The sequence below is a fragment of the Thalassophryne amazonica genome, chromosome 2 (assembly GCF_902500255.1).
Source record: "Thalassophryne amazonica chromosome 2, fThaAma1.1, whole genome shotgun sequence".
Taxonomy (NCBI): domain Eukaryota; kingdom Metazoa; phylum Chordata; class Actinopteri; order Batrachoidiformes; family Batrachoididae; genus Thalassophryne; species Thalassophryne amazonica.
Window position 1 is genome coordinate 47,799,150 of NC_047104.1, and position 25,271 is coordinate 47,824,420.

The 25,271-nt window shown below is 45.6% G+C and overlaps 1 protein-coding gene across 3 annotated transcripts in view; it reads left to right on the top strand.

Annotated features, from left to right (window-relative positions):
• LOC117523977 (leucine-rich repeat-containing protein 49) overlaps positions 1 to 20,782 on the top strand; it is a 184,742-nt gene extending 163,960 nt beyond the window's left edge. For all 3 annotated transcript variants that reach the window (XM_034185680.1, XM_034185689.1, XM_034185673.1), the window contains 4 exons: positions 264 to 449; positions 744 to 853; positions 12,353 to 12,506; positions 20,008 to 20,782. In XM_034185680.1, coding sequence (XP_034041571.1) covers positions 264 to 449; positions 744 to 853; positions 12,353 to 12,506; positions 20,008 to 20,223 — 666 coding nt within the window. In that variant the 3' untranslated portion in view covers positions 20,224 to 20,782. The remainder of the gene's footprint in view (positions 1 to 263; positions 450 to 743; positions 854 to 12,352; positions 12,507 to 20,007) is intronic.
• The last annotated feature ends 4,489 nt before the right edge of the window (positions 20,783 to 25,271 follow it).

Below are 25,271 nucleotides of genomic sequence, written 5' to 3' on the forward strand. Positions count from 1 at the left end.
TGGACATGTGAACGCAGAGGCCAACAACTCCAAAGCCAAACTAACACAGGTGAATAACAGCATGACTGATAAACACCGCTAAATGATATGGAGGAAAAATTACCAACTTAGATAGACTTAACATTAAAGAAAAACAGAAAAACAAAACTAGAGCCAAAACGTAAGCCCGTGACGCTATCTTGACTATGTGAAAACCCTGATTGGCATGTAGATGTAATGTGGAGTTATACTGCTCTGAAACAAACTTGTTACTATTTTGTTAGCACTTGATCTTCTTGGAAACAAACATCAGCCGTCTACCCCAGCTTGCAGCTCTTGCTCAGGTGAGGCGACTGGACCAGCTGACCATCCACCCAGAGGGCAACCCAGTGGTCAGTTTAACACTGTGGCGCTCTTTTATCATCTACCGCCTCCATCATTTTAACCTGCAGAAGATCAATGGTCAGGAGGTGAGAACCAGCAGTTTTTAATACCATATTTCCATTATTTAAAGCCAGTTTGTGATCTCTGTAATAATTTGTAATAACAGATTTGGTGCTTATTGATAATGTCTCGCATACATGCATTATATAAGCTTTACTTGATAGAAACCAAATTATAAGAAACATCCTGTAAAGTATTCCATGTGCAGGTGTAAGGACACTAGTTTCTTCCGCTTAAGCTGATATTGAAGCGTTGTGTCCACTTGTTACATTCCACAGCTCCTTTGCTCAGGCGTTTTATTTAATGTGTGCTTATTGTAGGTGACTATGAATGATGTGATCGCTGCAGAGCGTGTGTTTGGGACATTGGGCCATATAGCAGCCACTGAAACTCCACGTTGCCGCCTTCTCCTGTTGCTAGAGGAGTCCAGGTGAGAGCTGACTACAACACATTAACGACAGTTTAATTATGGGTGTGTTCCCTGCGCTTAAATATGACAGTGGTGTGAGAATTCCTAAATGTGCACATGTATAAGTCACAGCATGTGAATGAGTAAGCTACATGCATGTGCTTGCCTGTTCATACCAGCTTGCGTGTATACGTTTGTGTGCGTGAGTCAGCGAGTCGGAGCCTGGCACCCAGGAGCCAGCGGAATTAGACTTGTGTCTCAGGATAAGGGTGGGTATCTGGCACTTGGACTTGCAGCAATTGTGGAAGTTGATGATTTCAAGCACTGAATTTATGAAGTTCAGACTGTGTTTGTCATGTTTTCATTACAGGTGTCAGTTCATATCTCTATCTATCTCATATGTTCGGTTCAAACGACAGACATTTATATATTAAATGCATGAAACACGGCCAGTTTATTCTGAAATACATTTTCTTAACCACAGATGTTCCTGTTTACTGCCCAGTTGACATGGTATCATTGATCAAAATCTTGGCAGAACTTTGTGAAAACATCAATATAAACTTTGTGTTACAATCACATATGTAATTTCCAAGTTTATTTTAGTTTCAGATCTTACCTCGAATGAACTCACATCATTCTCAGCACCAAGGTGGGTCTGCATGTTGATTTGGCACAAGTTTTATGCCGGATGTCCTTCTTGACGCAACTCCACATTACATGGAGAAACGTGGCAGGGATGGGATTTGAACCGGGAACCTTGCACACTAAAACCAAGCGCTAACCACTTGGCTACCACCCCTGCCGTTAATGGCTGTCAAAGTAAAAATGTCAAATTTTACTTTTGATTCTGGTCTGTTAAGTAGAAACCAAAATATTCAAGATTTCTGATGTAACACCAGATGTCGTTAAGCAATAAAAGTGAATGCTGATCTATTACAAAAATATGCTGCCTCATTGCCCTCAAATGCAGTGTTGAAAAGGAGCTGTTAAACTTGCTCTTGGCTGCTTCTCTCTGTGAATCATCCATATCCTGTCTTGGATTCATAATACACAATACCCTAAGGCTGTAGATTATTTTTGTACAAGCACTGAAGTCTTTGTCATGTGTATGTGGAATTACTGGGTGTAATAAATTAGTGGTGGTTTCCTTTTGTTACTCAAAGTTATTTTTTACCTTTGGTGCCTTATGATATTTTGTCTGTAGTGTGTCGTATGAAGTGTATCTGATTTTATGTTATTTGCACAAGTGATAAAACCATTTAACCCTCTGAGGTCTAGGGGCATTTTCTAGATTTTACAGTAAAGGTTCTTGATTTTAGTATAATGCCCATGTGTTGCATATCAAAATGCAAACAACAATCTCATCTTTCAACAAAAACAATCTCAGCTTTCAGAATATGTGTCACATATTAGTCAAGAACAGTGTGTGGAAATATTTTGGCTCTAAATCTGAAAATAAATAAATAAAGGCATTTCTCAAAAATTCTTCAAATCTTTATTGAAAAAACACTTTTATTCATACACATGTGGATGAACTGTGTTACCATCCCAGCACTGTATCATGTGACATCAGTGGCAAAATGTAGGTTACATCCTATTTCTAAAATATCTTCTTTTTAGGTTTTCCCATTCCAGTGCTACATGGCCGTAAATAAGTAAAATAAAACAAGTGAAACTTGAGCTTTAACATCAATCAGTTGTACCTTTTAGTCTTTTTCATCAGAGAATGAACACATAAAGAAAGACATTTATTCACTCTAAACGGGCCTTCTTTCACAATAAAAGTGAGTAAGATGCTTTGTTATTCCTAATTTGTGTTGTTTCAAAGTGCTATTGTATATTCTGTTTTTTGATGCACAACACAACATAACTTATTACCTTGGTGTTGTCACAGTCTGGTTTTATTTTGATAATGCCCTTCCTGGTCTGTTTTCATGTTCTTTAGTCCTACTTTAGCGCATATTGGCTTATTATTTTCTGTGATTTTTGCTCTTTCATTAAAAACCTTTGTCTTTAAGGGAGTTGGAGTGCCAGGTGAGGTGATGGTCTAGTGGTTAAAGCGTTGGGCTTGAGACCAGAGGATCCTCGGTTCAAATCCCAGCCTGACCGGAAAATCACTAAGGGTGATTCCTAAGGGTGTGGAGTGAGCGCCTTGCATGGCAGCAGCCTCACATCGGGGTGAATGTGAGGCATTGATGTGTAAAGCGTTTTGAGCGTCTGATGCAGATGGAAAAGCGCTATATAAATGCTGCCCATTTACCATTTGCATCTCCCAGTGCCAGTTAGCCACTTGCTAAGGCTATGCGCTTTTAGTTTCCTAGTGATCTCTCGCTGCTACCTAGTACTTTCTTCCAGTGTTTCCTCATTGTTGTCGTCTGCCTCTTTGTGGATTTGAGTGCCCAGTATGACTACCTCTTGTGTGTTGAACTCTGCTGCCTGGTTACTGATTATTAAATTGCTTAATCCCTAAGGGTGGGAGGGAAAAAAAATTATTAGATTATTAGATGCATCGTGATGTTGATGTGGACATCTCTGAAATGATTCACAAATATCACAAATCAATTTTAGAAATGTGAATGCACTGGGGGGGTTGGAACATGACTGATGGCCACCGTTAATTAGCACTTTTCACTTGTATTTAAACTTGTATTTATACTTTTACTAGACTCATTTTTTAAGCCGGTAATGCCCTTTTTACTTAAGTGAATTTGCCATTCGGCTTCATTACAGCAATTTTGCTCCAAATGTGTAATGCATGTTGATACAGAAACCCGCCTGTTTTTGGACTGTGTGCGACACACATAGAACTAGAGCACCATACTCATAGAGTGCAAACCTACACTAACACTAGTGTTGTGAAAGTGTAGGAACACGGACCCACAACAGGGGGCGTAAAAGAACGGGCAATGGATAAGCCAAACAGTAACAATTTAATGTTGTAAATTGTGCACAACGGAATACAGACAACAAGTTTGGAACTACAGTCAATTACACGTTGGGTGACGTGTGGGCAGGCTTGAGGATAGGAGACGCCCGTCCAGGACCGAGCCGGATCCCACACGGCCATCACCGCCAACGGATCTGAAGAACACCGGAGCCGTCATGTCCTGAGTCCCCAGGTGGTCACCGTCTCCAGCTGTCAGACCTGGCACTGCTGGCAGAGAACAGAAACAGCACAGGTGAGTGTGAGTACGCACACTCAGTAATCCCACAGTCTGTGTTCTTTTGGGAGGGAGCACCTCCACCTCCAGTCACACACTCGTGCAGCTCCTGTCTAACCACTTATCTGGTTGGGGTGTGAAGCGAAGCCGTCGCTGATCACACCAAACGCCAATCCCTCAGATAAGGCACACCACAGGAAAACGGCTGCAAAGAAGTTCAGACTCTAAGTCAGAGTTAAGTGTAGCAGAGAAATTACCTCCAAGGTAGCTGATTTCTCGGCGGGGAGGTGGAGTTGCAGTCCAGCCTTTAAGGTGGTGGTGATGTGGATGAGTGACAGCTGGTGCTGATGACGAGTGACAGCTGTCACTCCCGGTTGCTATGACGCCCTCTCGTGCTTGAAGCCCGCACTTCAAGCAGGGCACCATCTGGTGGTGGTAGGCCAGCAGTACCTCCTCTTCAGTGGCCCACACAACAGGACCCCCCCCTCAACGGGCGCCTCCTGGTGCCCGACCAGGCTTGTCCGGGTGCCGCCGGTAGAAGTCGGCCAGGAGGGCCGGGTCCAGGATGAAGCTCCTCTTCACCCAGGAGCGTTCTTCGGGTCCATACCCCTCCCAGTCCACCAAATACTGGAACCCCCGGCCCTTCCGACGGACGTCCAGGAGCCGTCGCACGGTCCAAGCCGGCTCCCCGTCGATGATCCGGGCAGGAGGCATCGCCGGTCCGGGGGTACAGAGGGGTGAAACGTGGTGAGGTTTGATGCGTGACACATGGAAAACTGGGTGGATCCGCAGGGAAGCTGGCAGCTTCAGCTTCACTGCGGCTGGACTGAGGATCTTGAGTATGGTGAAAGGTCCAATGTATCTGTCCTTTAATTTCTGCGATTCCACTTGCAGGGGAATGTCTTTTGTGGAAAGCCAAACCTCCTGCCCAGGCTGATACGTAGGGGCCGGGGCACGCCGACGGTCTGCATGGTGCTTGGCCCTCGTCTGGGCTTTGAGCAGGGCAGAGCGGGCGGTACGCCACACCCGACGGCACCTTCTCAGATGGGCCTGGACCGAGGGCACCCCGACCTCTCCCTCCACTAGCGGGAACAATGGGGGCTGGTACCCCAAACACACCTCAAACGGGGAGAGGCCGGTAGCAGACGATACTTGGCTATTATGAGCGTACTCGATCCAGGCCAGATGATCACTCCAGGCTGTCGGGTGCGCGGAGGTCACGCAGCGGAGGGCCTGCTCCAATTCCTGGTTCGCCCGCTCTGCCTGTCCATTCGTCTGCGGATGGTACCCGGACGAGAGACTCACGGTGGCCCCCAGTTCCCTGCAGAAACTCCTCTAGACCTGAGAGGAGAACTGAGGACCACGGACTGAGACAATATCCGATGGAATCCCATGCAGACGCACGACGTGGTGGACCAGGAGGTCTGCAGTCTCCTGGGCCGTCGGGAGCTTCGGGAGGGCCACGAAGTGGGCTGCCTTGGAGAACCAGTCCACTATCGTGAGGATGGTAGTCATGCCCTGGGACAGCGGGAGGCCCGTGACAAAGTCCAGGCCGATGTGAGACCAGGGGCGATGAGGCACGGGCAGAGGCTGGAGGAGGCCTTGGGCCTTGTGGTGGTCGGCTTTGCCCCTGGCACAGGTGGTGCAGGCCTGGACATACTCCCGGACGTCGGCTTCCATAGACGCCCACCAGAAGCGCTGCCGGACCACTGCCACGGTCCTTCGCACCCCTGGATGACAGGAGAGCTTGGAACCGTGACAGAAGTCTAGGACCGCAGCCCTGGCCTCTGGTGGGACGTACAATTTGTCCTTTGGACCTGTCCCCGGGTCCGGACTCCGTGTCAGGGCCTCCCGGACGGTTCTCCACGTCCCAGGTGAGGGTGGCCACGACAGTGGACTCGGGGATGATGGTTTCCGTCGGGTCTGACAGCTCGGTCTTGACCTCCTCTTCGTGCACCTGGGACAGGGCGTCAGATCATTGGTTCTTCGTCCCGGGGCGGTAGGTGATCCGAAAGTCAAAACGCCCGAAGAACAGTGACCAGCGGGCTTGCCTGGGGTTCAGACGCCTGGCGGTCCGAATGTACTCCAGGTTCCGATGGTCCGTGAAAACCGTAAATGGTACCGATGCTCCCTCGAACAGGTGTCTCCACTCCTCAAGAGCCTCCTTCACCTCAAGAAGTTCCCGATTGCCGACGTCATAGTTCCTTTCAGCCGGGGTCAACCTGCGGGAAAAGTAGGCACATGGATGGAGAACCTTGTCGGACTCCCCGCTCTGGGATAGCACGGCTCCTATCCCTGAGTCAGAGGCGTCCACTTCAACTATAAACTGGCGATTGGGATCGGGCTGCACCAGAACTGGTGCAGTCGAGAACCGGCGTTTCAACTCCCTAAATGCGGCTTCGCACCGATCCGACCAGGTGAAGGGGACTTTTGTGGAGGTCAGGGCTGTCAGGGGGCTAACTACCTGACTGTAGCCCTTGATGAACCTCCGGTAGAAATTTGCAAAACCGAGGAACTGTTGCAGTTTCCTACGGTTTGTTGGTTGGGGCCAATCTCTCACCACCGCAACCTTGGCCGGATCAGGGCGACGGAGTTGGAGGAGATTATGAACCCTAGGAAGGACAAAGAAGTGCGGTGGAACTCGCACTTCTCGCCCTTCACAAACAGCCGGTTCTCCAACAACCGCTGTAGGACCTGACGTACATGCTTGACATGGGTTTCAGGATCCGGAGAAAAGATGAGTATATCGTCTAGATATACGAAGACAAACCGATGCAGGAAGTCCCGCAAGACGTCATTAACCAATGCTTGGAACGTCGCGGGCGCATTGGTGAGGCCGAACGGCATGACCAGGTACTCAAAGTGACCTAACGGGGTGTTAAATGCCGTCTTCCACTCATCTCCCTCCCGGATCCGAAACAGGTGATAAGCATTCCTAAGATCCAATTTTGTGAAAATTTAGGCTCCATGCAAGGGCGTGAACACTGAATCCAACAGAGGTAACGGGTATCGGTTGCGAACCGTGATCTCGTTCAGCCCTCTGTAATCAATGCATGGACGGAGTCTGCCGTCCTTCTTGCCCACAAAAAAGAAACCAGCACCCATTGGGGAGGTGGAGTTCTGGATCAACCCGGCAGCTAACGAGTCCCAGATGTAGGTCTCCATTGATTTGCATTCCGGATGTGAGAGGTTGTACAACCTGCTGGACGGGTACTCAGCGCCCGGTATCAAATCAATGGCACAATCGTACGGACGGTGCAGGGGCAGCGTGAGTGCCAGATCCTTGCTGAAGACGTCAGCAAGGTCATGGTACTCGGCTGGCACCGCCGCCAGATTGGGGGGAACTAAAACCTCCTCATTAGCTGTCACACCGGGTGGAACCGAGGATCCTAAAACACTCCCGGTGGCAGGTTTCGCTCCACTGAACCACAACCCCAGACGGCCAATCAATCCGGGGATTGTGTTTTAACACTCATGGAAAACCCAAAATCACTCGGGAGGTAGAAGGTGTTACATAAAACACAATCTCCTCCCTGTGATTTCCAGACGCAACCAATGTCACTGGCTGTGTCTGGTGTGTGATTAGTGGAAGAAGGGTGCCATCTAGTGCCCGCACCGACAATGGTGACGGTAAGGCCACTAGAGGGAGCCCAACCTCCTTTGCCCATCTGCCATCCAGCAGATTCCCCTCCGACCCCGTGTCCACCAGTGCTGGGGCGTGAAGGGTTAGATCCCCACTCAGGATCGTGACTGGGATACGTGCAGATTTTCGGGGTCTCCCCGCATGGGTATTGTGACCCACCCTTAGCCCAGTCTCTAAGGGCGAGTGCTGCTGTTTTGACCGTTTGGGGCATTCTTTCTGTGTGTGCTCGGTTGAGCTGCAGAGAAAACACTCCCCACGGATCAGCCTCCTTTGTCTCTGATCTGATCGCCTTTTGGCCCTGCTCGTTTCCATAGCAACGTCAGCAGGGGGAGCTGTCGTCACGTGGAGTGCCCTGGCTGTGGAGCGTGGGGAAGTCGGCTCCCTTTCGGACCCGGGAGGAAGAGGGACGGCTTGTGCCTGACCACGCCCTTCGTCTCGCTCCCGTCGGTGTTCTGTTAATCGGTTATCTAACCGTATAACCAGGTCGATAAGCCCGTCTAAATCCCGCGGCTCGTCCTTCGCCACCAGGTGCTCCTTAAGGACCAGGGACAATCCGTTTACAAAGGCGGCACGGAGTGCAACAGCATTCCAGCTGGCTCGCGCTGCCGCGATGCGGAAGTCGACTGCATACTTCGCTGCGCTCCGACACCCCTGTCTTATCGACAGCAGCACGCTTGAAGCGGTCTTGCCTCTATGAGGGTGGTCGAACACCTGTCGGAACTCCCTCACAAACCCAGTATATGTCGTTAGGAGCCGTGAATTCTGCTCCCAGAGCGCCGTAGCCCAGGCGCGTGCCTCTCCTCGAAGCAAATTTATAACGTAAGCCACCCGGCTAGCGTCTGACGCGTACATGACGGGACGCTGTGAAAAGACGAGCGAGCACTGCATCAAGAAGTCCGCGCACGTCTCCACACAGCCTCCGTACGGCTCCAGAGGGCTTATGTATGCTTCAGGGGAAGGTGGGGGGGTTCGTTGAACGACCAGTGAAATGTCTGTCTCTGGCATTCGGTCAGCAGGAGGAGGTGCTGCAGCAGCGCCCTGAGCATGCGCTTCCACCTGGGCGGTGAGAGCCTCCATCCTTCGATTGAGAACAATGCTCTGCTCGGTAACTAAGTCCAACCGAGCAGTAAAAGCGGTTAAGATGTTCTGCAGCTCACCTAACACGCCTCCTGCTGGCGCTCTTCCATTGGCTGTTCAATCACACACTCGTGCAGCTCCTGTCTAACCACTTATCTGGTTGGGGTGTGAAGCGAAGCTGTCGCTGATCACACCAAACGCCAATCCCTCAGATAAGGCACACCACAGGAAAACGGCTGCAAAGAAGTTCAGACTCTAAGTCAGAGTTAAGTGTAGCAGAGAAATTACCTCCAAGGTAGCTGATTTCTCAGCGGTGAGGTGGAGTTGCAGTCGGGCCTTTAAGGTGGTGGTGATGTGGATGAGTGACAGCTGGTGCTGATGACGAGTGACAGCTGTCACTCCCGGTTGCTGTGACGCCCTCTCGTGCTTGAAGCCCGCACTTCAAGCAGGGCGCCATCTGGTGGTGGTGGGCCAGCAGTACCTCCTCTTCAGCGCCCCACACAACAACTAGTTTCCAATTCCACAAAATTTTACCTTGGAAAAAATTTTCAAGGTTAAAATCCTGTTAAAGGTGGCTTTTCATAAGCTAAATTAGATGTGCTCAAATGTCAGGAGTATGTAATTAGTTCATGAACTTGAATTAAAGTTTTTTTGTGTAGTGTCAGTTTTTTCCAACTTTTTTGGTTTCTGAATTATTTTTCAGATATTTTTCACAGAACATTGGTTATCTCTGCTATGCACTATTTGTCATTGCTTTTTGGCACTTGGTTTCCAACTGATAACTGGAAGATAAACAGGCATAAAATTGGAACATCCATCCAATTTTGGTGGTGTAGTTAAATCCATAACAGAAAAATAAGAGTGATTGAGTCACTTTTGATTGGGATATAATGCAAAATGTACACCAAATGGACTTTTCATTCCCCCCCATCTGCATATATAGTAATGGTAAATGCTACACTGGCAGAGCCGTTTATATACATAAATACACATATATGCAGTTTGTTCTTGCAAGACAGATAGTATGTAGTGCATGAGTGAACATGGTGTGCGTGTGTGACCCCCATCTGCCCCTCCCGATCAGCCTACAGCATCCTACTCAAAGCCAAGAGACAGCAACAACCGTGAAGTGATGAAAAGTGAGACACCAAGGAGACGGAACCCCAGCCATACAACATAGCAGGACACACAACCACACATGAACAGCAGTGACAGCAACAGTTTGTTGTCTAGTTAGTGAGCATCCATACCTTAATTGTGGTGACGGCCACAAACACCTAACCATCTACACACAGACCCAGATCACAGCTAAATATCTGATCACTGCTGTGGCTGATGTGTTGGGCCAAGACAAAACTACAGAACTTTACCATATGACGTGGACCGCTCTGGCATGTCAGGAGCCATATGTCCAACTGCACGCAACAGATGGAAATGGGTCTAGGACACAGGGCCCCAGGAGATGCAAGGAGAAAAAGGACAGTACAAGGGCAGAGGAGCGTGTCACGTGAGGCTGAACCCCAGACAGCCAGCGGAAGGGAGAGGCATGGTGCGGGGAGAGGGCCGCACACACTGGCCCCACCGGACCCTGCGGCTCACCCCCAAACCCAAGGGAGATGCCAGGGCAACCACGAGACGGGGAGGGCTTTTCAATATTAAATTCAAATGTCCACAAAATCCGCAATCCAGATCAGATTCAGATCAAAGTTTGTCAGGCCATAGTGAGTGCCAGTCTGCACCTCACATTCAAATATGAAAGGGATTGGGGCATGTTTGGTTAAGATATCATTAGGGAATAACCCTGTTGTGTCTGATGATTTGTGGACGTTCATGCTGGTTATACGGTCGCTGGTAAAATGGATATTTGTGACCGTAATCCAGCATGAACATCCGCAAATCATCAGACACAACGGAGTTATTCCCATTCTAATCCAACTCCATCGTTTGCACGGTTTATTTTTCTGTACGTAATTCAGCTGGCAAGGCTTACTGTCAAGGCAGCGTCGCTCCAACAGAGGTCAGGGCGCGGAGTAATCCATCAAATATGAAACTGTAATTCTGTATCAGAATCCACATCAATGCTTTCGTATGGTATCTTAAATTCACCCATTTCAGCATCGTCGTCGGTACTCGACTTTCTCTCGCTCTCAGATAACAGCACTATTATTGACGTCTGCGTAGCAGCGTGCAGCCGGTTAGGCCACGGAGTAATACATTAAATGTGAAAGAGTCGAATATTTTGCGACCTTACACCCGATATTATACGGCCTGAAATCTCACACAATTAACCAATCAGATTTGCGGAAAAAATGTAATTGGATTTGAATGTAAAATATACATTAAATGGAGTTTTCAATGTTAAAATTAAATAGCCACAAAATTTGTAATCTGGATCAGATCTGAATCAAACTTTGTCAGTCAGTGAAGGATACCATCCTACATAACACTTTCAAATGACAGAGTAATGAATTTTTGAAAATTCTTTCAATGTGAAAGGATATAGGGATTTTCCAAGTTTTTTTCAGGACTTTGACTTATGACCTTGAAAATTGAATTCCCTATCAGGATTTGAACCCTCTATAAAAAAAATTTCATAATGATATATGAAAAATTGCTCTTGCTGCACCTCTGAAGAAAATCTTTGCTTTTATTATGCATTTACAGTGTTGGAGCGCACTGTGCACACAGTTCATCTTGCTAAACCCAAAGTGCAGTTGAAAGGAATTACACGGGCACAAGATGAGAACAGATGATGTGTCATGCCATGTTTTCTGCAGCTTCAAGTGTCAGCAAATTAGCAGTGTGACGAAGTTTCGCCATTATCACAAGACTCATTCCTATATTAATTATCCAGGTACATTTACAAAGTGCATTTGTTCAGCACAGCTAGGGTGCACATGCACATGCATGACAGTGAGGTGTGCATAAATGTTTTACCTTTTACTTTGCTGGAGTGGTTATAATCCAAACACTGAGTCAGTCACATACCATAACCCACACCTACACAGGTTGTCTCCCTGCCTGGGTTTTAGAATTCATAATAGTGAATGAGAGCCACACACAGAATTTTTTGGATGTCAGTTCATTATGAGTCATTATAAATGTACTTTGCTTTGGAAAGTACCAAGTTGTCACACAATGAAAAAAGAAATCCTTAAGATGCATCAAGATGCAACAAAAATTGTTTTATGATCAAATAACAGGCTTCATAATTGTAATTGAATCGTGAGATGCAGAGAGATTCCCACCACTATTAATCTCTCATGTACACGTTTGCTTCACTGATGTGTCTCCTCTGCTTTTTGACTTTGACCAGTTTAAACAATTGATGAAAGAACTTTTGACTTACCTCTGGTTGTCTTCTCTGTGTTGAGGTCTCCAGTTGGTTCATTACAGGTGTAAATAATAATAATAATAATAATAAATATTTCTGTCTCCTTAATATGTGGTACTCGAGCTCTTGGTGAAATTCTGTTGTACCTGCATTAATGGTAAATGTCCACCAAGAGGAGACATTGCTCCATTTGAAGAACCTTGAGTACAGGCTGTTGGGGGACACGGCAACAAATCAGTTGCTTATAGTAGTAGATTTGTTTTTCTGTATGTGTCTAATGTTGCTCTTTCTTCATCCTGAAGGAAACGTCAGCTGCAGTTTCTGTTGGAGGGGCGTGGCCGGCGGGCAGGATTAAGTCCAGAGGAGCTGCGAGAAAACGGGAAGCTCGTTGGTGAAGGACTGAGCAGAGCGTTGTTCAACTACCCGAGCCGAGACTGCAGCGCAGAGAGCCCAGAGGTCAAATCTGCTAACACACCCCCCAACACACCAGGCATTCTGTGTAGTGGGCAAATAAGTTACAGTAATGGGCCTTTCACCCCGCACGCTTTATTTGCATGATATATTCACATATTTTGACGCCTCCCCTTGTATTGCCTACGTTGGAGGTGTTCAATGTGTTGGACGTGGCAAGAGGTTCCAACGTCAATATCTGGCTTTTCCAAAGCCCCAAAAAGCTGGACAGTTGCCATCTTGGATTCACGTATGTCAGAACCAGAATATTAAGAGAGAGAGAGAAAAGCAGAACGAGTCACCCATCACCCTGCTGGGAGGAGCTTTTTTTCAGTGACTTTTCGGAGTGACGCCAAGCCAGGGGAGGACTGATCAGATGGTGGGATCAATCAGACTGTGGGCAAAGCGACACAAAAGATTTAGGGTTCAGGCCACATTCCTGGGCAGAGCCATACGCAGCAGCTGGGGTTATTGAGCAGACCGACTCAATCCGAAATTCTCCACTTTTGGATATATAGGGTGTCCCAAAAATATATACAACATTTAAAACACTTGGTTTGATCCTTAAATGCTACAAACTTAATCACTTATGTTTCTTTTTTACTTACTTGCAGAGACCCTGAAGTTTATGTTGATGCCAAGCAAGACTCAGGAAAATGCCAAGATTAACCATACTACAGCGAACAAAAATTATTGAGTTTTGGCACCAGACCAAGAGTGTCAAACAGGTGCAGCAACTTTATGCTAGACTGACAAAATGCAGGGCCAATATTGACATTGATATGAAAAACTTCAACCTTTCAGCTTTCTATCCAGCCATAAATTTATTTCCTAGACATATGCTTTGACCATTTTCTTTGCTGATAAAATGTTGCATATTTTTTGGGACACCCGACACCCAGTTTGAGCAATGGAGCTTCTGCAAATTTGTCTGAGGTGAGAATAATTAAAAATAAAACCTGATATTACTGCACTGCTGAACGGGTTTATGATCAGCTAACATTAGCCTTTAGCTGCACTTAGTCAAGCTGAGTGAATGTTTTCATTTGTAAATAGTTGAATCTATTTTTTTTAAACAAATAAGGCTACAGTTTTTTAAATTGTTACTTCTGTGACTACAACAAAAAAAGACAACTTTAAATAAGTTAGATTTTTTTTTAAGTTGATTTTTTTTAACTGTTTTGTGTTTCTTTATATTTTAAGAAATATATTTCTTCACTTGTCCCACATCAGGAACATTTCAACGTTTGCTGTGCAGAGAACCTAAATACAGACGCACTTCAAAACCTTCCAGTAACTCCACCAGAGGTTGAAGCTGCAGAGGAGACCTTCATCTGGTTAAATGTCCTGAGGGTCCAGCTCACCTGTCTGGAAATCAACACCTGCTGCTACGTTCTAAATAAAACAAAGGCTCTTCAAAGAGCAGCTATTTTATTATGTGGAAAACCTGTTTCCTTTTATATTTTAACATTAAATGAATGAATCATTAAACATGTCCACGACGTCAAAGTTCAGTCAAAAAGATATTTGCACAAGTAGAAGAAGTCCCACTCTATTGTGCATAGAGCATTCACAATCACTAGAATAGTCAAATTCAAATTTTAGTAATTACTCTATCCTGATCACATCAAAAGCAATTACCTAGTCAATGAGGATATAATTAAATGTTGAAATGACTAAATTAAAAAATGGATTTCATCATGAGATTTATGTCACATTGAGAAATCCTAATTAACCACCACACTGCAGTCATTACATCGTCTCCTGTTGTGTTTATAATAAGCATTTAGCAAAGCGCAATATACGCACAAGCTCGCTCCTGGTACAGTCCCAAACAGGAAGTGCCAAATTTTGAGTCCACAGTGAAACAGGACATTTCAAATGTTGAACACTTCCTGGATTGACAGTAGAGGAGATCTTGTGGGATCTCACGGGAATTCAGTGGCAAGTTGACACTGAAACAGGAAGTTCCAAATTTTGAGCCCACAGTGAAACAGGAAATGTCAAATGTTGAACACTTCCTGGAGCTACAGCAGAGGATATTAACCTGATTTTCATTATGTTGTTTTTGTGCTGGTATGCTTATCCTCTGTAAGGTCTTTGTGAAACTTTTTGTTTGTCTCAATTAAAAAAAAAGAAAATAAAATTTAAAAAAAGAGAAAGAGGAGCTCTCACCTGAATAGAGGAGATCTCGTAGGAATTCAGTGCACAGCCGTCATTGAAACAGGAAATGCTAAATGTTGAGTGGACATTGAATCAGAATCAAAATCGCCTTTATTGTCATTGTAATTTGCATTACAACGAGATTTGAGTACAACTCCAAAAGGTGCTTTCTGTGGTGCGAGTAATTTTTAGCCAAAATAAAAGATAGTGAAATTTAACAGTAAATTATTCAGAGTTTATGTACAACTAATATAAACATAAGGTAAAATAAAATAAAATGAAATGAAATGTGGCCCATGTAAAATGAGAATTATATACAACTGTGGAATCATATTGCACGGGAATATTGCACATGGTTTACAGATATTGCACAAGAAACTTGAAAGGTGCGGATTAGAGCGATTTGTTTTTGTTCAGAGCGGTGATCGCTCTTGGGAGAAAGCTGTGCCTGAGTCCGTTTGTCCTAGTTTTGATTGACCTATACCATCGGCCGGAGGGTAGTAGGTCAAACAGGTGGTTGCTGGGGTGGGATGTGTCTTTGCAGATGCTGGCAGCTCTGCTGAGGTAGCGAGAGCTGGCAATGTCTTCCAGGCTGGGCAGAGAGCAACCACTGATCCCCTGGGTCGTTTTGATCACCCTCTGCAGCGCTCTCCTGTCTGCTGCTGAGCACCCCCCGTACCACACTGTGATGCAGTGCGTCAGCATGCTCTCGGTGGCTCTGTAAAACAACACCAGCAGCTTCTCCTCCAGATTGTTTCTCCTGAGCACCCTCAGGAAGTGGAGTCACTGCTGGGCTTTCCTCACCACCACTGTGGTGTTGGCAGTCCAGGAGAGGCTGTCAGAGAGCTGCACTCCCAGGAACCTGATGGAGGTGACCCTTTCCACACAGTCCCCTTGGATGTAGAGTGGGGCTGGGTCAGCCCTGTTCTTCCTAAAGTCCAGGATTATTTATTTTGTTTTTGTGGTGTTCAGTGGCAGGTTGTTAGCTGAACACCACGCTGTCAGACGATTTACCTCGTCTCTGTAGTCGGTCTCATACCCCCCTGAGATGAGCCCAATCACGGTGATATCATCCGATGAAGTTTGTGGGGTGGGTCGAGAGCAGTCGTGTGTGTAAGGGTGAACATGAGGGGGCTCAGTACACAGCCTTGAGGGGAACCGGTGCTGAGTATGATGGTGGAGGAAAGGTGGGGGCCAAGTTTCACGGACTGTTGGTGGTTTGTGAGGAAGTCCTTGATCCATTGGCAGATGTGGGTGGAGATGACCAGATGTGTCAGTTTCTGGACCAGGATCTCCGGGATGATGTGGTTGAAGGCTGAGCTGAAGTCCAGGAAGAGCATCCTCACATAGCTCCCCTGGTGCTCCAGGTGGCTCAGCACGGTGTGGAGCGCTGTGGTGATAGCGTCCTCTGTGGAGCTTTTTGCCCTGTAGGTAAACTGGTGGGGGTCCAGAGTGGGAGGCAGACAGGCTCTGATGTGCTGAGAGACCAGTCTTTCAAAGCATTTCATGACCACAGGTGTAAGTGCAACAGGCCTGTAGTCATTTATGCTCTCCACTGCTGACTTCTTGGGGACTGGAATGATGGTGGAGGATTTGAGGCAGGGTGGAATGATGGCCTGCGACAGGGACAGGTTGAAGATGCAGGTGAAAACTCCAGCCAGTTGGTCAGCACACGCTTTCGGTACTTTTCCAGGTACACCATCGGGGCCGGCCGCCTTCCTGGGGTTCACCGCCTTCACCACACATCTCACTTCATGTTCCTGAAGTGTTAGCGTGGGTGTGGAGTTGCTGCTGGTCTGTTTGCTTCGAAGCGGGCAAAGAAGCGGTTCAGCTCCTCTGCCAGTGAGGCGTCAGACCTAGCATTTCCTGGGTTGCTGCTTCTGTAGTTGGTTATATACTCAACAAAAATATAAACGCAACACTTTTGGTTTTGCTCCCATTTTGTATGAGATGAACTCAAAGATCTAAAACTTTTTCCACATACACAATATCACCATTTCCCTCAAATATTGTCCACAAACCAGTCGAAATCTGTGATAGTGAGCACTTCTCCTTTGCTGAGATAATCCATCCCACCTCACAGGTGTGCCATATCAAGATGCTGATTAGGCACCATGATTAGTGCACAGGTGTGCCTTAGACTGTCCACAATAAAAGGCCAATCTGAAAGGTGCAGTTTTGTTTCATTGGGGGGGGGATACCAGTCAGTATCTGGTGTGACCACCATTTGCCTCATGCAGTGCAACACATCTCCTTCGCATCATCCGTGAAGAGAACACCTCTCCAACGTGCCAAACGCCAGCGAATGTGAGCATTTGCACACTCAAGTCGGTTACGACGACAAACTGGAGTCAGGTCGAGACACCGATGAGGACGACGAGCATGCAGATGAGCTTCCCTGAGATGGTTTCTGACAGTTTGTGCAGAAATTCTTTGGTTATGCAAACCGATTGTTTCAGCAGCTGTCCGAGTGGCTGGTCTCAGACGATCTTGGAGGTGAACATGCTGGATGTGGAGGTCCTGGGCTGGTGTGGTTACACGTGGTCTGCGGTTGTGAGGCTGGTTGGATGTACTGCCAAATTCTCTGAAACGACTTTGGAGACGGCTTATCGTAGAGAAATGAACATTCAATACACGAGCAACAGCTCTGGTTGACATTCCTGCTGTCAGCATGCCAACTGCACGCTCCCTCAAATCTTGCGACATCTGTGGCATTGTGCTGTGTGATAAAACTGCACCTTTCAGAGTGGCCTTTTATTGTGGGCAGTCTAAGGCACACCTGTGCACTAATCATGGTGTCTAATCAGCATCTTGATATGGCACACCTGTGAGGTGGGATGGATTATCTCAGCAAAGGAGAAGTGCTCACTATCACAGATTTCGACTGGTTTGTGAACAATATTTGAGGGAAATGGTGATATTGTGTATGTGGAAAAAGTTTTAGATCTTTGAGTTCATCTCATACAAAATGGGAGCAAAACCAAAAGTGTTGCGTTTATATTGTTGTTGAGTGTATGATTTATTCCCTGCCACAGCCTTCTGGGATCATTTACAGCGAAGTTGTCCTCTGTCTTTTCCTTGTAGGCAACCTTGGCCTCTTTTCAGATCGGACCTGGCCGCGCTGTTCAGCGCCCTGCCCCTTGATTTAAAGGCGGTGTTGTGGCTTTTTAATAGGGACTTGACTGCACTGTTCATCCAGGGCTTCTGCTTTGGAAAAACCCTGACTCTTTTGTTGACGGTGACAGTGTCAACACAGTTCTTAATGTAGGAGAGTGTGTCAGTGTCAGTGTACTCCTGCCGGTTGTGGCTGGAGAATGAATCCCATACAGTCCGTGAGAAGCAGTCCTGTAGCTAGGAGAGCGCTCCCTCAGGCCAGGTTTGGATAGTTTTTCGTTATGGCTTTATTCGCCTCAGCAGGGGGGTGTAGGTGGGGGTGAGGGACAGAGATGGTCTGATCCAGCGAGATGGTCTGATCCAGTGAGATGAGGAAGGGGAGTGACTTTGTATGCGTTTTTAATGTTTGAGTAAACATGGTCCAAAGTATTTTCCCCTCTGGTGGCACACTTCACGTACTGGATGAACTTAGGGAGCACAGTCTTTAAACGTGCTTGGTAGAAGTCACCAGCAACAATACAAACACCATCCGGGTGGGCCAGCTGCTGTTTATTTACACAGACAAGCAAGAGGGGGATGTAAACAGCAAACACAATGACTACTGTGAACTCCCTTGGGAGATTAAAAGGTCTGCACAAGACTGCCAGCACCTCTAAATCAGGAGAACAGTGAGAGTCAATGACCCTGCTGCTACAGCACCACTCGCGGTTCACATAAACACAGAGCCCTCCACCTCTGCACTTACCCGAACCACTGGTTCTGTCCTGCTGGTGTAGCGTGCAGCCTGCTAGCTGGACTGCAGCGTCGGGGATCAGCAGGTGAAGCCACATCTCCTTGATGAAAATAATGCTGCAGTTCCGCACAAAGCTGTTTGTGGCCATCTGTAGCTCCAATTCGTCTATTTTGTGTGTGATGGATCTGGTGTTTGAGAGGAGGTGTTTGAGAGCCTGTGTGGTTGTTTATGTAGCCTAGCATCAGAGCTGGACCGACATCCTCGCTTCTGCTTCCTGTCTCTACGCTGCCTTCCCTGCCTGCTGGGCAGGCTGGTAATCCATGGAGAGCCCGGTGTTCTCGCTATGTCCTCCGGGATGTTGTGGTACTGGTGGAATTCGCTCATAACCAACAGTTTGTACCTCAGACTGAGGTCGATAAGGTTCTGGCAGCTAAAGCTGTGGGTCGCTTTACAAAACTCGAAGAATATACATGCAAGAAGTAAGAAAAACAAGCACCAAATTGGAGAGCTAAAAGCTGCTGCACCCGTGCGCGCCGCCATCTTGCTGTAAATCCATGAATGCTAAAGTGAGAGGCAGTGCGCACCTTGCTAGCACATGAGGTTAAAGTTTTTTTAGCCACGCTAATGGTCCCCAAAACCATTTACTGAAAATAAAGTCTGAAAGACCTAAATGACATGGTCAGATGCTGAAGAGCTTTGCACATTCATGACCGTGACATATACTGTATATATTATTTATTTATGGTGTCATTTCCTGGTTGAAATGCAGATATGAATTAATGAATCTACCAGACTTAAAAATGTACACGTTACTTTTCATACTATTTTGTCTAAAAATAAATGTCCAAGATTCCTTATAATGTTAATCACAAAATCATCTCATCTGAACCAACAAAAGGTAAGTTATGGTTTTAATTTACAGATGAAAAAGTTTTCTAAAGAATCTTTTTTTTTACTTAAAACTATTTTAATTACAAGTTTTATAATGTAAGAATTTTTTTTACTTCAAAATGTACAGTAATTAGGAATTAAGTAATAAGTAATTTCTTCAGAAAACTGCTGTGTATGAATTAGCAGTTCTGTGATGCATTTCTGCACTCTGTCCTCTTCTTCTTCTCCTTCCTCATGTTTTGTCTTGATGCCTCATTTCTATTGGACAGCACAAAGCTATGTCACACGCAGCAGTGAGAGTTGGATTGGATTGAACTTTGACCACACTGGCCTGATGACAAGCGGCAATGCACGCTCCCGGCAGAGAGTTGCAACACTTCTCATTGAAAATAATGGGTTTTAGAGCGATCCGCCGAGTTTAACACCCTGAACGCATGCAGTGTGAAAGGCCCTTAACAAAGTCCAATAGGGTTAGATGTTGCAGATTTTATGCTACATATTGTTTGCTCAACACCGTAGCCTGAAAAAAAAGACTACCGGTAACATTGATCATTGTGCACTGTCCACCAAAATCTTGTTTTTTTTTTTTGTTTTTGTTTTTTTTAGGAGAGCACAGTGGAGTCATCAGAGCGGGCTTCCATGACTGAGCAGTACCTGCAGGAGTTGGTCCAAAGGGCTTCAGACACCAATCTGAAGGGCGAGGCGCTCCATAAACTCTGGCCCTCCATGTTTGCAGAGATGGTGAGGGACTGTGTTCTGGAAATGAAGGACCGAGCGGCCTTCCGCCAAGCCAGCCTTGCAAAGCTGTCTGAGACTAAATGAAGAGGACCAAAGGTTCACTTTTAAAACACACAAACATGTACCTGACCACCTCCGCCGCTCCGTTTAACCTGTATTCATACCAAAACACATCACCACTTCCATTAGTACCACAAACCTTTGGAATGTGAAGGGTTTATTTCCCCGAGTGTCTGGGAAGCACTCCCTTAAAGATGAATGCAAACTGTTTGTAAAGATGTCGTGCAGATGGCGGCATCTTGACTGAATGTACATTTTCACTGACAACATGCTGTGATTCTTCAATGCTCAGAACGGTCACATACTTGAACGATACAGAGACTCATTTGTTGATAGTGCATTGCGTTCCTTACGGAGTATACTCTGCACTTTAACAGCCTTCTGAATGATCCCTTTCACCATTAACTGTCATCAATCTAAGATGATTATTGTCTTTGTTCTCATGCAGAATGATTTTTGTCTTAAATCATCTTTTGCCTCATGTTTTCTCACTTTTTCATGCCTGATATAGCAAGAAGGGATGACTTCTTTGTTTACCACCAATTTTCTGTACTTTACCTAGGATTAAACAATTTACACTCAGTTTGTGCTTTTTTTTATCCTCAGAATGTCTCTGTGGGTGTTCAGTATTCCACAGTTGGTGATGCTCATTTTAAAAGAAGTAAGAATTTGTTCCTGAAAAGTAATCGAGTAGTAACCATGAAGATGTCTAGGCCTGAAGCACACTGCAAAGGTCACCTGTGCATCACTTTGGACATGTACATGTGTGCTGCATCCAGTGGTGGGCACAGCCAACCGAAAAGTTACTTTTGATAACCATTAATCTTCTAACTGAAAAGTGAACTTTTTTAATGCTAAACCTTTAAACCAACAAAAAAATTTAGTGCAGGTTACCACTAACCGCTTACTTTTAGACTCAGTTGTGGCCACATCGGATTACACCATCGGCTCCTGATAAACCAGTTTCGGGTTTAAGCACTGCAGGGGCTGCTGGGTAAATTCAGGATCTCAAACACAAAAAGAAAGCACGAAAAATAAAAATTAAAACCCCAAACACTGTCATCATCTTCATCAAAAACAGGAAATTGCAGTATTTGAAGTCACATACTAAGCCTTGGTTCCACCAAATACTAAAGCCATGAATAAAGAGCCAAGTATGTATTTGTCAGTGATTATTCAAATAATGATCCACATATAAATCTATCACGTATCCGCTACTAAGGCACCTCTGTGTGCCTCTCTGTACCTCTCTGTACTTCACATGTGCAAGGTATCAGCCTAATGAGCCAGGACCAGCCTCGACTGGCTCGTGTTGCCGTATATGATCCATGTGGCCCCATGTAATACGATGTTGGTGCATGTTTAGGCATGGGTTTGGTCTAAACCTCCAGCCCTCCCACACTTGGTCCCTTTAAAGCGTGGGTTTTCAATTCACAGCATCCATTCAAGATGCTGTGAATTTTTTAAATGCAGTTCAAAAAAGGCCGCTCCTGTACAGTCCGGCCGGTGTGCGCAACCCTGCGCCAGGCTGCAGTTCACCTGTGTTCCAGAGTCATTAAATGCAGCAGCTGCGTGTTCACCCAGCTCTCTGTGACCAAAAAAAAAAAAGACACCACAATGAGGTTGCCGCTTTAATTATATACACCCGCAACTGTATGGATCACTCCCACCCCCCAAAAAAACACAACACAACACAAAATATCCATAGACCAGCTAGAACCAAACCACCGCTTCCTGGACAGTCGCCTCTGCGCTTCTTCTCGCTGGCTTTATTTCTTCCGTGGCTTTACAGTAATTTTGACACCGTGATCCAACATTTAACTTTGTGTTCGTCCGTTAATGTCTGCAAAATCGCTCTTTTGTGTGCTCGCGTTTTGCGTAAATGCTCGCCTTGAGTGCAAGTCATTGTGTCATCATAAATGTAAATGTACTTTTACAGCTGTTTATAAAGAAGGAATGAACATGCAACTGTTTTACCAAGCTATTAAAATATAAACATTACAAATAGTTACCTTTTAGGCTGTTCCAATTATGTTCTCCACCTCAGCACACGAGACAGATAGAGAGGAAAAAAAGCTCTAAATGTCCTCTGTGATTCCAGAAGCAATTAGAGGTGTTTTCAAGACAGACTGACAGAAAATGATTAATCCTCTACAAAATAATTATTTTATATACAGCATCTGGTGCACAAAGCAGGTGGGATTGTAGTGGGCAAGAGGGCTGAGCCAAAATAGCCTGTCCAAAAAGGCCTGTCCTGTCCTTGTAGCCGCCAGGTGCTCGGATAATGGGCTTTGTTCTGCTGTGTTAGACCGGTTTGAACCTGTGTTATTTTCAGATTTATCAAATATTGTTAAAAATCTCAAACCTTCATTTTGTCCCTCAGACTGTATCCCCCCACGACTCTTTAAAGAGGTCTGGGGAACTATCGGCCCTGATGTTGTTGTTTTGGTCAACAGCAGCCTTATGTCAGGAAAAGTTCCTGCGTTTTGTAAGCAGGCTGTAGTTGAGCCTCTTTTAAAGAAAGCAAGTCTTGATAACTCTGTTATCTCTAATTATAGGCACATATCTAAGCTTCCTTTTATTTCAAAGATTTTGGAAAAAGCTGTTCTTGTACAACTACAAGAGTTTTTAGAAACGAACAACATTTTAGACAGTTTTCAGTCAGGTTATAAATTATTTCACGGCACGGAGTCTGCACTTTTAAAGGTTTTTAATGACCTGTTTTTAATCACTGATTCTGGTGATTCTGCCATTTTGGTGCTTTTAGACTTGACTGCTGCCTTCGACACAGTTGACCATGCAACTCTTTTATCTCTTCTTGAGAACTGTGTGGGTGTCAGGGGGACAGCCTTGGACTGGTTCCACTCAGGCCGTTCATTTACTGTCAGGCTGGGGGAGTCCACCTCGTCTTCTGTTCCTCTGAACTGTGGAGTCCCCCAGGGTTCTATTCTTGGGCCTATTCTCTTCACCCTGTACCTTCTCCCGTTAGGTCAGGTGTTTAGAAAACATGGCATATCTTATCATCTTTATGCAGATGATACTCAAATTTATTTGCCTATTAAGAAGAACTCTAGCAGCCCCCTGACACCCTTGCTTGTGTGCCTGGAAGACGTCAAGGCTTGGTTGGCTCAAAATTTTCTTAGCTTAAATGAGAACAAAACTGAGGTGATTGTGTTTGGGCCCAGTGTTGGTTCCACAGCTCGATTAGACCTGGGCCCTCTCAGTCAACACATGAAGCCCACAGCCACCAACCTTGGCGTCATTATGGACTCTGACCTTAAACTGGACAGGCAGGTCAAGGCGGTTGTTAAATTCAGCTTTTATCAGCTTTGTCTTTTAACCAAAATTAAATCAATTTTATCCTTTTCTGACTTGGAGCGCATCATTCAATTCAATTTCAATTCAATTTTTTTTATATATAGCGCCAAATCACAACAAACAGTTGCCCCAAGGCGCTTTATATTGTAAGGCAAGGCCATACAATAATGATGTAAAACCCCAACGGTCAAAACGACCCCCTGTGAGCAAGCACTTGGCTACAGTGGGAAGGAAAAACTCCCTTTTAACAGGAAGAAACCTCCAGCAGAACCAGGCTCAGGGAGGGGCAGTCTTCTGCTGGGACTGGTTGGGGCTGAGGGAGAGAACCAGGAAAAAGACATGCTGTGGAGGGGAGCAGAGATCGATCACTAATGATTAAATGCAGAGTGGTGCATACAGAGCAAAAAGAGAAAGAAACAGTGCATCATGGGAACCCCCCAGCAGTCTATGTCTATAGCAGCATAACTAAGGGATGGTTCAGGGTCACCTGATCCAGCCCTAACTATAAGCTTTAGCGAAAAGGAAAGTTTTAAGCCTAATCTTAAAAGTAGAGAGGGTGTCTGTCTCCCTGATCTGAATTGGGAGCTGGTTCCACAGGAGAGGAGCCTGAAAGCTGAAGGCTCTGCCTCCCATTCTACTCTTACAAACCCTAGGAACTACAAGTAAGCCTGCAGTCTGAGAGCGAAGCGCTCTATTGGGGTGATATGGTACTACGAGGTCCCTAAGATAAGATGGGACCTGATTATTCAAAACCTTATAAGTAAGAAGAAGAATTTTAAATTCTATTCTAGAATTAACAGGAAGCCAATGAAGAGAGGCCAATATGGGTGAGATATGCTCTCTCCTTCTAGTCCCCGTCAGCACTCTAGCTGCAGCATTTTGAATTAACTGAAGGCTTTTTAGGGAACTTTTAGGACAACCTGATAATAATGAATTACAATAGTCCAGCCTAGAGGAAATAAATACATGAATTAGTTTTTCAGCATCACTCTGAGACAAGACCTTTCTGATTTTAGAGATATTGCGTAAATGCAAAAAAGCAGTCCTACATATTTGTTTAATATGCGCTTTGAATGACATATCCTGATCAAAAATGACTCCAAGATTTCTCACAGTATTACTAGAGGTCAGGGTAATGCCATCCAGAGTAACGATCATGCATGCTTTTATTTCTTCACGCCTGGACTACTGCAATTCACTTTTTTTGGAATTAATCAAAATACACTTCACAGATTGCAGTTAGTCCAGAACGCTGCTGCACGCCTCTTAACTGGGAGCAAAAAACATGAACATATTACACCCATTTTTGCGTCTTTGCACTGGCTCCCTGTTAATTTTAGAATTGATTTTAAAATTTTATTATTTGTTTTTAAAGCTTTAAATGGACTGGCCCCACAATATATTGTAGACCTCCTCCAAATTTACTCCCCAGCGCGTGCTCTGAGGTCTGAGGGCCAGCTCCAGCTTGTGGTGCCTAGGACGAGACTTAAGTCCAGGGGGAACAGGCCTTCTCTGTGGCTGGGCCCAGACTCTGGAACGCTCTGCCTCTCCACGTTCGAACAGCCCCCACAGTGGAGTGTTTTAAGTCTCGTCTGTAGACCCACTTTTATTCTCTGGTTTTTAGCTCTGCATGAGTTGTATGGTCCTCTGTTGTCTTTGGCCCAGTGTTTTATTTATTTATTGTTTTATTGCTTTTATGTTTATTTATTTATTAGTATCTGAGTGGGTTTATTGTTTTGTATAGTTGTATAATC